Source organism: Mastacembelus armatus, chromosome 13 (assembly GCF_900324485.2).
Source record: "Mastacembelus armatus chromosome 13, fMasArm1.2, whole genome shotgun sequence".
In the NCBI taxonomy this organism is placed as follows: Eukaryota; Metazoa; Chordata; class Actinopteri; order Synbranchiformes; family Mastacembelidae; genus Mastacembelus; species Mastacembelus armatus.
The window spans coordinates 16,257,114-16,270,493 of NC_046645.1; the positions used below are offsets into that span (position 1 = coordinate 16,257,114).

General features: G+C 42.1%; 1 protein-coding gene across 1 annotated transcript; it reads left to right on the forward strand.

The window, feature by feature from the left end:
* The first annotated feature begins 11,301 nt into the window (after positions 1–11,301).
* LOC113134593 (trace amine-associated receptor 1-like) lies at positions 11,302–12,279 on the forward strand. Its single transcript, XM_026314046.1, has one exon. It carries the CDS (start codon positions 11,302–11,304, stop codon positions 12,277–12,279), a length of 978 nt encoding a protein of 325 aa, XP_026169831.1.
* The last annotated feature ends 1,101 nt before the right edge of the window (positions 12,280–13,380 follow it).

The window sequence follows — 13,380 nt, forward strand, 5'->3', positions numbered from 1 at the left end:
CTGTCCAAGGAACATGGACCAGACATTAGCCAGACTTTGCTTTTAAGGGCTCACCTGTAAAAGGCTGGGTAGTGTGAGCCAGTGGCGGACAGACTGTTGGGAGCACTGGGACATTTCATGGTAATCTGTGGGCAATAACAAGGCAGCAGGATAAGGTGACGGACTCTCAGAATCCTCGCATCAAGTACAACTTTCAGTCTTGCCGTTGTGCCAAAAAAGAGTCAAAGCGTCTCTCATTGATCCACATAGAAACTATAGTGTATAGCAACCATAGTGCATAGCAGCCATAGTACATAGCAAGGGTCCACCTGCTTGTCCACGAATATTGCTTCTATTTAGAGTGATCTGGGATGAAGTCAAATTTCAGAGTAATTCAAAGTGCTTAACAGAAATAAAAGCCAAGTTAAAAGTGCATAGGCAAAAATCAAAATAAGAAACAGCAACTAGTAGAATATTAACTTGAAATGAAATTAAAGGGGAATGGGTGCAGATAAAACACTTTCAGTTGTCATATGCAGAGCTAAAAAGAAAAGTTTTTAGCTTGGACATTGCCAGAGATGAGGATTCCAGATTTTAGCTGCATAAAACTGAAATGCTGCTTCTCCATGCTTAGTCCTGACTCTGGGCACAAGCAGAAGGCCTGTCCCTGATGTTCTGAGAGTTCGAGATGGTTCATGTGGCATCAATATGTCATGGCTGTTAAAATTTAAATCTGAGTCCATGGTTACTCCTAGATTTCTAACCCGATTTCTAGATTTTAGAAAAAGAGATTAGAGGTAAATGCTGAGACTTTCTCTTTGTTTCTGTGGCCCAAAGATGTTTATTTGGAGAAAGTTGGTTTGCATCCACACAGTGATCTGTTCAATGCAATGACAGTGAATTGACTGGTGCATGCTGTGAGTGATATGTAAATATGAGTGTCATCTGCATAGTTATGGTAAGACACTGCATATTAACTGGCCTAAAGGAAACATGAAGATTGAACCAAAGGGGTCCCAAGGTACTCACCACGGGGACCCCACATATCAACACCATTTGGTCTGAGACACAGTTAACTAATTGGGTATATTTAGGCAGGGTTAGGTTTAGGCATTAAAATGTCTTGGTTTGTTAGGAACCCAAAGTCCAAGTTTCCTGTTTCATGCGTTTATTGTGGTAACTACTTCCGGTAACTTAAATAACTTAACGTAATCAACGTGATTGAAGGGACCGCGAGCCACACTATTTAAAAAGATCAGCAGCCACACATCTTTGCCAGATTGTGGTTCACCCTACATGATCACTTTCCAGCCATCCATGCCTGATTCCTGCTGCCTGATCTGTTCATGCCTAATTTCCTGACCTTGCCTTTTGGACCTAAACATGCCTGTGTACCTGATCATTTCCTGCCAAATGGTTTTTGGAATTTGACCTCTTGCTGCCTCGGACCTGGAGATAAGTACATTGAATTATATTTGAAGATTACCTCGGACTCCGCCCTGTTGCTCCACTGCACTCTGAACCTGATTTTCCACATAAGACAAAATATCCACTTGTGATCAATCTGAACTGCTTCCTTCCTAGTGAAGGAAAAATCTGAAAGTGACTGCGAACATTGTGGACATTGATGTTATGTCATAAAGTAAAGGATTTCTGAATATGTGTCAGGAGATCCAGTTTAAAACTGGACTCAACTTTTGATCCATTAATTATATTTGGTTCCATAAGTGTGTTGGGGTTTATTTTTTGAAAGAGTGAGCTATGGTGCTTGTGTCACTACAACCTATGAACATTCATGATTAGTGTCTTCCAGCAAGAAAAGTTTTCTGTTTCTTCTACATCCAGGGAACTTCTTCATTGTCGCGATAAAAGACCCAGAACGTAAAATCCATTCACAGACCTTAAAACAAAGAGCCGTTGTGACTTGTAACCTGACACTAATCTGTGCTTTACTTTAGCAGCCTGTTGTGTTATCTTCACCACACTGCCAGACTTACCACTTCCTGGTTCCAGTGGAAGAGAATAAGTTCTGGTACTTCACCTCCTCACAGCCAATTACCATCTTCACTCTTCTTGAGTATCCATGCAACTAAGCAAGAGTGAGAAACACCTACATCTTGGACTAACACATAAATGAAATGGATTCAATAATTCTGTCTTCCCTTTTTCAGACCCTGGTCACTGTTTCCACTTCCTGCCAGACCAGAGCCTATCCTCTTTGTCAGTTGTCAACTGAGCTCATTCCAAAGTAAATCACAGTGATTTAAACGTAACATGGTTAGGTTTTCGGCAAAAAAAAAATGTTTAGGCATTAAAACATCTTGGTTAGTTATAGGCATTAAAATGTCTCAGGTTTAGGCATTGAAATGTCTTGGTCACATTTAGGCGTTAAAACGCAAAAAATATAAAAATATACATTTATGTCAGTTGCTAATGCTAATCGCCACTGATTCTCATTGCCTCCAGTAGTATAGTAGGTTCCTACTGACCTACAGGGCTTGAAATTGAAACCAAGTGTGAAGTGGCTGGGATGAGAATCAGCACCTCCAAGTCCGAGGCCATGGTTCTCAACCAGAAAAAGGTGGCTTGCCATCTCCAGGTCAGGGGAGAGATCCTGCCTCAGGGGGAGGAGTTTAGGTATCTTGGGATCATGTTCACGAGTGAGGGAAGGACGGAGCATGAGATTGACAGATGGACCATTGTGGTGAAGAAGGAGCTGAGATGAAAGGCAAAGCTCTCTATTTACTGGTCAATCTACATTCCGACTCTCACCTATGGTCATGAGCTCTGGGTCATGACCATAAGGACAAGATCTCGCATACAAGCGGCTGAAATGAGCTTCCTTTCCAGTAGCGATAGGGTGAGGAGCTCGGTCACCCGGGAGGAGCTGGGAGTAGAGCTGGCATCGAAAGAAGCCAGCTGAGGTGGCTCAGGCTCATCTGTACCAGATGCCTCCTGGGCGCCCCCCTGGGGGGGTGTTCCGGGCATGTCACACCGGCAGGAGACCTTGAGGATAACCCAGGACATGCTGGAGGGACTATGTCACTGGGCTGGCCTGGGAAAGCCTTGATGTCCCCCTAGACGAGCTGGAGGAAGTGTCCAGGGAAAAGGAAGTCTGGGAATCCCTGCTTAGGCTACTGCCCCCGCGACCTGGACCCAGATAAACGGAAGAAGATGGATGGATGCATGGATGGATGCATGGATGGATGCATGCATGGACGGACGACAGTCAAATTGGCTGCTTAGAGTCAGTGTGGACTGACATCAGATAAAACTGAATCTGTCTACTTAGTGAGATGTGCAAGTTCAGTTGTCCTGAGAACCATAAACATTTTACTGGATGACTGATTATCTGACCACATAACATAAAACTAGAACATAAAGGCACCATCACTATCCACATAACAGTGCAAATACTGTTTCATTGTGGAAAATGTGACTTTCACTCTTAAAGTGAAGCTGCTCACGGTGTCACTGTGCCACCGCATGCACCTACATCACTAGATCCAACTAATTAATAAACACATTTGATGCCAACTATTTTAATAATCAATTTTTATGAATCGATTAGATGTTGCAGCTCTACGTCTATACTCATGATCCCATTCCTTGTGTACCAGTGATATGTAAATCACTGTGGTACCATGCTACATTGTAGGTGGGTGTAATAAGGACTGAAACAGACTACAACTGACCAGGATTTATGATGATCATGAAGTAAGACAAGAAGAAAAACTATTTATGACATCCATCCATTATGGTATACACTTACCATATTGATGGTCATAGGGGGTGATGGTACACACTCAGTTGGAAACTATAGACCCGTCAGAGTCCCTAACTTTAGTAACCCCAGGAAGAAGCTGGAATACCTGGAGAGGACCCACACATAGGGAGAACATGCAAGCTCGGAGAAAGGCCCCACGGATGCATGGGATTCGAACTCAGACCCTTTTTGCTGTGAATTACCAGTACTAACCACTGCACCATACTGCCACCCCTATTCATGATACATGATCCAAAAGCATATTCACTTTAATTTTAGTGTTTAAGAACTTCTCACAGTGCTGTAATTTAAGATTCTGTAATTAGAGGATGACAATGACTGTTGACTGCAGGGCCAACCTGTATCAAATTTTCTGCTGAATTACACTGACTTTGTTTAGTAAAATACTCACTGTCGTCATGCAAGACAAATCTTGGTTTCTCTCTGATAGTTAATGGTAAAAAACAGATTAGCAATACATACGCTACTCTGTGAATCTTGTCAGTTTTAAACCATGATGGATTTCAAGTTTAAGACAAGCCACTAATTTGTTTGTTTGCATTTGTCAGGTGTGTATTCAGTTAAAGCCACTTGCTAAATCCTAAGAAAATAATGAGCTCCCTGGTTGAGGAGGTGCCAGAAAACAGACAATGGTAATGAGTTCCCAGTTCTTGGAAGTGTGAGATGTCAGGAGAAGAGGCTGACATCTGTCTGCATTCCCACTAGACCACTGCTCACAGTTCCTGTTGCTGTTTATGTTGCAATAATTACTGCCCCAGACAAAAACAAAAACCTATAAGGTTTTTTAATTGTAATATGCTGTTTATAGTAAGGAACATGAACTATAGCCTTCAAAAAACTGAAATTGGCATGTGTCTTGTAGCAACTGGCTTTTATTTTATTTTATGGTCTCCATATTTAATTATACTCACATGACATTTTTGTGCACATGCAATTTACTAGTATACAGCATTTATATCACTGATGACTGGATCAATAGATTTACTTCTGGATTTACTGCTGTGCAAGTTCTTTGTTCTTGCTTTCTCAGTTGTGCTCCCACTAACCACCAAAAGTTGTAGAGTTAAATCTGGGCACCATCGGACTAATCATGATTAATCAGCAGAGAGAAAGTATAAAAAGATCATGTCAAAACATGAGGTGAGAGAGCCTCCAGGTCTGACTGCTAAAGTAGTCCTGTGGGTCCACATTAGGTCAGCAGGGTCCACATTGTTCATACAGGGCCATTAAACCACCAAAGCGTAATGAGCCGTAGGGGGTGTGTTATTGTTTGGGCTGTGTGTGTACATTAAAATAAATGTGTTTGTCAAAAGGATAACTAAAGTGTTACAGAAGTTGAAATGTCTAATAATTTTCAAAGATAGATTTCTGTCACTAAGTTGGAAAACTATTATATAATAATTTCTCTGTTTTTGAATGCTAAAATTAATCAGGCAGAAACAACTAGGGAGTGCAATAATTTTACTGTATATCAAAACTTGTGTAGATCTTTCAAAATTTCACAAAATGTCAAGAAATGCACATCACTAGAATAATATAATAATAATAATATTGGCAGCTTTTTCAGTTAGTCTTCAAATGAAAACACTTATTAGTCTTAGTCACATTTCAGTCATTTTGAACCTTTATAGTTATAGTTGACTAAAGGTCATTATATTTTCTTCAACTATAAAGAATTAGCAATCAATCAAGCAAAACATGTATACCAGCAAGAAACTAGCTTCCTAGCTTCTATTTTAAAAAATGCAGTCACTTTTTAGGTGAAGTGTGTACAAGACTCCGAAGACCTTTTTCTATAGTTCTCCATCTGATGTAAATATAGATGTTTCTGTCCTGCAATCACCTGTGTGCACCTCAATTTGTGTCTTGTTTACCTTACTTTAGGACTCACATCACTATGTATGATATTTGTTGCCATGTTTGGAAGCTTGTTTACCCTGGATATATATGTCTCATGAAGTTGCACTACTGTAAGTTCCACAGAGTTCATTGGGGTGTCACATTCTGTCTTATTGCCACTTCAGCTTTATTTGCACAGAATCCCATCCTTTGCAGTCATTCCTTTGACAACAAGCTTGTAGTTTCTTTTCTTCACCAACCACCTTCACCTTTCTTCACCAACTGTCTCCTGTCCTGCAGGTTTCCAGGCTTGTTCATGGTAAGGTGCGGTTTGAGGTGATGTTGAGCAAGCTCAAGTGAGGCCACAACAGTTTCTGTTACCAGTGGAACAAGTGTAAAATAGTGTTTTAATGATGCTACATGAATACCACTTGCTAAGCAGCAGCCTTTCTCAAGCTGCTACATTGTGGTCATAAACTCCTATTATTATAATTGCACATGGTTACCATTGACTGTAGAAGGGGTGGACATAGGAAGCTGGCTTCCAGGTTTAAAGCCATATATGATGTAGCTGTTCGCTCCAACAAGCCCTGGCTCAGCTCCAATTACTAAGTCAGTATTGTTGCCACGGTAATCATTGTGGCTTTGTCGTCTTTGTTTGAACATGCTCTTAATATTCCTAATTTTTTCATGTCAACTTTTGCTCTGTAAGACAAGATATTAGATTACATTACATTAGATAAACTTTATTGGTCCACAAGGGAAATGCCTTGGTCACAGTAGCTCAGTTACATACAGACAATCTTGAAAACTGTTAAATAATAAAAATGAAAATAGAATAGAAAAATATGAGCAGAAAACACATTTGAATAAGGAAAGAAAAGACTGTGGTGGAGGATGGTGGAGTCATCTGCCGCAAAGGGGGGATTTATTAAACAGAAGGATGAAGAACAGTATGAATGAAGTCCTGTACCGTTCACTGTGATAGCTGAGCTGGATGAGTCAGGAGAATGAGCTCCGCAGACCCTCTATGATCTGGTGAAGTGGGTGTGAAGAATTGTCCATGATAGAGAGCAGTTTGTCCTGTGTCCTCATGTCCCTCACTGACTTGAATGTCTCCATGTCCCTGCCAACAATGTGTCCTGCTTTCCAGATCAGTTTGTTGATCCGACTGATGTCCCTCCTGGTGGTGCTGCTCCCCCAACTGGCCAGAGCAAAGTAGAGGGCACTCGCAACCACAGACTGGTAGAAGAGCTCCAGCATTCTGCTGCATACATTAAAGGACCTAAGCTTCCTCAGGAAGTAGAGTCTACTCATGCCCCTCTTCTACACAACATCACTCTTGCCCCTCCAGTCCAGACTGCTGTTCGAGTGAATCCCCAGGTATTTGTAATGATCCACAACTTCCACCTCCTGGCTCTGGATGATGATGGACTCCTGGTATCCACTTCCTCCTGAAGTCCACCACCAGCACCTTGGTCTTGTCCACATTAAGGTTGGCCTGGGACCACTCCAAAAAGTTTCCGATCAGTGTTCTGTACTCTGCCTCCTGCCCATCCCTGATACACCCAACCACAGCAGTGTCATCGGAGAACTTCTGCAGGTGGCAGGACCCAGAGCTTTACTGGAAGTCTGAGGTGTATCGGGTGAACAGAAAAGGAGACAGGACAGTCCCCTTTTGTTCCCCCACATTACTGATCACAGTATCAGACAGGGAGCTCCCCAGTCGCACAGATTGGGGCCTGTCAGACAAGTAATTAGCAATCCAGGAGATAGTGGAGGAGCTGACACCCATCCTGAGCAACTTCTGACTCATCAGGAAGGGCTGAATGGTGTTAAAGGCACTGGAGAAATCAAAGAACATGATTCTCACAGTGACCTTCCCACCATCCAGGTGAGAGTGAGCACGCTGCAGCAGGTAGATGACAGCATCATCCACACCAACATGAGGCTGATACGGAATCTGAAGTTGGGCCAAGACGAGTCTCTCCAGGACCTTCATCACGTGTGACGTCAGAGCAACCGGTTTGAAGTCATTGAGGCCAGATGGGATGGGCCTCTTGGGCACTGGCACCATGCGGGATGTTTTCCATAGCACCGGTATCCTTTTAACCTTCAGACTCAGATTGAAGGTGAGGTGCAGGATCCCAGACAGCTTTGCCTTGGTGGACTCTCTCCAGCTGTCTTCTCACCTGGCCAGGTGTGACAGTCACAGTGCAGGTTTCATCAGTGGGGGTAGGAGTTGGGGGGGAGCAGAGGTGTCTGGCAGGAAGGAGTCGTTGGAGTGTTGTGGATTGGCCAACTGGAGAGCTGTAAGGACTGGAGCGGTGGGGGAAGGACCAGCAGGGGTCCAGAGCTAAATCTGTTGAAGAAAGCATTCAGCTCGTTAGCTCTGTTTGGGTTGGCCTCCAGCTGCCGGGCTTTGGTGTTAAAGCCAATGATCTCCTTCATGCCCTTCCACACGTACCGGGTGTTGTTTTGCTGGAGCTTGTTCTCCAGCTTCCTCCTGTAGGTGTCCTTACACTCCCCCAGCTTCACCTTGAGTAACCACTCTATCGTCTTCAACTTGTCCTTATCTCCAGATCTGAAGGCCCACTTCTTCTGGTTCAGCAGTTCCTTCAGTTGGCTGGTGATCCAGGGCTTGTTGTTTGGATAACAGCAGACAGTCCTTGTTGGGATAGGAGCCGTATCCTCGCAGAAGTTGATATAATCCGTGATTCAGTCCGTCAAATTGTCAATGTTATTCCCATGGGGCTGGCTGAGCACACTGGGGGCCACCAGTTGTGGCCTAATGGATAGGGAGTCGTAACCTGAAAATTGCAGGTTCGAGTCTCAGGTCCAGAAGCAATTGTTGTTGGCATGGAGCCCTGGCGCCCTGTCCACCGTCAATACCACGACTGAGGTGAGACCCTTGAGCAAGGCAATGCACCAGACCGCAGCGTTGGCTGCCCACTGCTGTCCACTGCTGTGTTCACGGTGTGTGTGTGTTCACTGCTGGAATGGGTTAAAATACTTGGCCACAGAAGTCACTTTCACTTTCCACTCTGTGGTCTCAAAGCAGTCCTGCAGAGCCTCGCTGGCCTCCTGACTCCACTTCCTCACGGTCCTTGTGGAGACAGACTGCCCCTTCACTGCAGGGACATATTCAGGTGCTAACAGCACCAGATTGTGGTCATACCTTCCCAGGGGGGGCAGGGCAGTGGCAGTGTTTGCGTCCTCTGTACTAGCATACAGAAGATCCAGAGTTTTATTGTACAGTGAACAAACTTATGAAAAATGGGCAAAACGGAGTCCAGGGTGACATGATTAAAATCTCCAGAGATGATTATGAGGGCCTCCGGGTGTTTGGACTCTTGCCTAGCAACAGTGGTGTAGATCACGTCACTAGCTGCCGCTTCATCCGCTGGGGGAAGAACGTACAGTCCGACAAAAACCACAGAGGAGAATTCTCTTGGTAAATAATAATGACGCATTCCCATGGCCAAAAGTTCAATGTCTGGTGTACAGACACGCTCGTACACAGTGGTATGACCAGGGTTGCACCACCTCTCTTTCACAAACACAGCAATCCTGCCGCCCTTCTTCTTACCACTCAGGAGAGTGTCTCTATCTGCCCGTACAGTCTTAAAGCTGGGTACAGACACACTGTGCTTGGGAATTCTGCATGCAGCCAGGTCTCCGTAAAACACATGATGCTGGTCGTGGCGTACTCTCTCTGGGTCCGAACAAGCGTGCACAGTTCGTTCATCTTATTTCCCAATGACCCCATGTTCCCCATGATGGTGCCTCCGTAGTTCCATGGGAATCTCGGGCCTTGCTCCAAGCAGCACTGGGGGCTTGGAGAGCGCTAACAGCTGCTCCCGTGTGTAGAAGACAAGCTACTCTGCTGAGCGCTACTGCCAAACACAAAAAGGCCCGAAAGAAAGAGAAAAAGCAGGTATAAATGCCCACAAACCATGATGATAGGTTTATTGAGCCAAGTTATTAACATAAGGTAAATAACTGACCAGTCAGGTGCTGACTTTAATCCATGTTGTCTCATTCCACCCCTACGTGGGGAGGATTGACAGGTTTGATTGACAAGTTCCTTTACCCATGTATATTATGGCTTTAGGCTACTCTCCCCTGTGTGGCAAGAATGGATTTGCTGCCCTCTCCCACAGGGGCATGGATGTTCAACAAGCTTGCTGCTGATTGGCTCAGTGGTCGCCATGGAAACAGTCTCTAGCCACTGCCTTATTGTCCAAATATGGTATTTCTGGTTCCACTGAAGTCCATAACAGCCGAAAATGCGAGTGAATTGGCCTTATTCTCGCGGTGCGTAACGCTATGGGTGACGTCACACTGTGTACACCTACAGTATACACCATCAGTGGTTTTTACCTACCTTTACAGCGGTTTCAGTGAAATCATTTCAACAATGTTCCATCTGCTGCCAAGTTTTGGTTCATGTTAATAGAAAGCCTAAAATATTGTTAGGTTTTCAGGTTGCATTCTTAGCAATGCTAAAACGCTACAGTCATTGAAACATATGGATGGTTGTTGTTCATTTCATGCATCACCTAGCTGTAGTTATGAATAATGTGTTGTGTGTCTTTTTACATCTTAAGCATGAAGGGAAGTTTAACTAATTAATAAAATATGTTTTCCATTGAGTACATATTTTCAGATTCTTTTAAACATGTATAAATCTATAGGACATTTAGAGATCAGTGTACTACCACTCCCCATTCCCATCTGGAAATAATGTTGCTACAAGAATATTGCCATGTAGAATCCATCCATTGTCTTTCCATGAGGTTTATTAACAAGAATACAAATGTAGTCAGCAGACATACATACATACATTTAATGTTTGTTAACTTACTACACCCTCTTAAATCTTTATATCTTTAAATCTAAATATTTTTTAATTCATTGCGATGATCTATAAAGGGACAGTTACCTCCACTGGGACAGCCCATCTAACTTCACTCCCTGAGGGTATATTATTTTACCTGTGACTTAACCGGTCAGAAGGATAGACAGGTTATAAGTACAAGTATATATCAAACTGACCCCATTTCAGCAGACAATTGTGGTGGCCACACAACATCTGTTCAGCTGACTATGGAAGGTAAGTGTGAGGCTGAATCATTTGCATAGATGAACTACAGCCAAACTCTAGTGCTCCTGATTGAAGATGACACTTTTCAGTATTTACAGTACAGTCCTTGATACATGGACAGCACCTGGCAGTATGCAGTAGTGTTTTTTTCCCTCAGGCAGTATTTTGGAGATTTTCCATCTTCAGAAATGTTCCTCTTTTCCTTGTTGCCTTTTTGAACATTGCAAATGAATGTCTGTCTGTTATATTTTGTCCTCCTTATCCTGTTTCATGCTTCTCCTTGTTGCATCTTGTAACAGTCCTAACAAGTATTTCATTATTCACATGCATATTAATATATTAGTAAAAAAAAGATTATTTTTGCTGTAGCGTTTTGCTACATTTTGTAGAAATTACCTATCATGCTTGTTAAAAACCAGAATCAAATTAACTGCCTGAGATGATTTAGCAAAGCAGTCTTGGAATAATGTACAGCTTACCACAAACTTTATTTTAAGTAAAGATAGACTGGCCTTAAAAGAGCATTTTTCTGTCATCAAGATTTTTCATTGCATTTGTGAATTTATAAATTTTGTCACCCTCCAAACAGATGGAGCCAGTGCTCTGCTATGAGTCCAGAAACACTTCCTGTCAGAAGATCATCTATCCCTTACCCATACGCATCACACTCTACGTGATTCTAGGAATCACAGTTATCGTAACAGTGTGTGGAAACCTTCTGGTCATTTTGTCTATTTCCTATTTCAAGCAGCTCCATACTCCAACAAATTACCTAATTGCCTCTCTGGCTGTGTCTGACCTGCTTTTGGGTTTGTTAGTCATGTTCCCCAGTATGATTCGATGTGTAGAGACTTGCTGGTATTTTGGTGAGGTCTTCTGCAATATCTACATGAGCTCTGATGTCATGTTGTGTACAGCATCAATTCTAAATCTATCATTTATATCACTTGACCGACACTATGCTGTTTGCCAACCTCTACTGTACAGAAGAAAAATAACTGTTAATGTTGTGCTGGTTATGATTCTGCTCACTTGGAGTATTTCAGCTCTCATAGGTTTTGGAATGATTTTTCTGAAGGTTAATATTTTGGGAATTGAAGAGTTTTATTATAACCACATTGCATGTGAAGGTCGCTGTGTTTTGTTTCAAAGTGGTCTATCAAGTACAGTCTCATCAGTGCTTTCCTTTTACATTCCAGGAATAATAATGCTTGGGGTTTACCTGAAGATTTTCCTAGTTGCACAGAAACAGCTGCGCAGCATACACAATGCCAAAACACTGAATAAGAGCCAAACAAAAGCTACTAAAACACTTGCTATCATAATGGGGGCATTTCTTTCTTTTTGGACTCCTTTTTTTGTCTGCAACATCATTGATCCTTTTGTCAGTTACACAATACCATCAACAGTGTTTGAAACACTTGTATGGGTGGGCTACATGAATTCTACTGTTAACCCTTTAATATATGCCTTTTTTTATAGTTGGTTCAGAAAGGCATTTCAATTATTCTTTTCAGGGAGCATCTTTCTAGCTGACATTTCAGACACAACACTTTTTGCCGAATAAACTGGAAAATTATAGCTTTGTTTCACTGGCAAAATGCTTTAAAAACAGCTCAGAAAGTGTGTTATAAATGTGTTTCTATTGCATTCAAAGATTTTCTTCAATTAGTGAAACAGTGTCTTTCTAGATTGCATCATGCTGTAAATAGCAGTCATTTTGAGTAGTTAAAGAGGGCATTGTGCTCCTAGAGATGAACATGTCAAAGCTACAAAAAGGAAATGAAGGTGAAGCTGACCAGCTTTGATTAAAAATAGCATCAGATGTGATCACAGTTTTTGCACTGTAAGACTGAATGCTTAACCCCTCTGTTGTCTTCGGGTCAAAAGGACAAAAGGTGTGTTGTATTGTCTTCAAATTTACCACACACCTTTTTTCCTCCCAGGTCAAATTTACCCACTCTGTTGTGACTGCTTATACAGCATGAGGTATAAAATGATCACCAATTTTTTAGTTTCACCTTTTTAGTGAACTTGTTTCCAACATATTAACATATACTGTATTTTACACTTATAGTAGGAACCATCCATGTCATTTTTAGTTAATTATATGGAAGAAAACCAAAGTTATCACATATTAACTTTTGAAAATGGGTCAAATTGACTGGAAGACAACAGGAGGGTTAAGAATCTTTGTAAAAAGTAAAAAGTGAAAAAAGTGAAGCTGAGCACAATAATGTTAGCAGTATCTTTCACATGACATAAATGGTAAAGCTTAGTTTACACTACTGCATGGTGTCAGAATCAGTGATTAAATAGCAGCAGTGAATATCTGGGCTTCTAGAAACAACATGCACAAACCTACTATTACAGAAGCAGGTTCAAAGAGAAATATATGACATGGAGATTGACTCTTGTATCACTGTAGGCTACTGAAACTGATGTGCTATTGTGTAAAACTCTTTTTGAATTATCTAAGTCAGTGGTGGTGTGACCCCTAAACCAGAGGCTGGTACCAGGTCAGAGTGTAATGGTGTTAACCACTCCTGGGAAGTACCGTATTTCCTGGGCTATAAGTCACACCAGAGTATAAGTTGCTTTCAGCAACAGCCTTGTTGAACAAAAAAAAAACATATAAGTTGTTTCGGTGTATAAGTCACATTTCTAA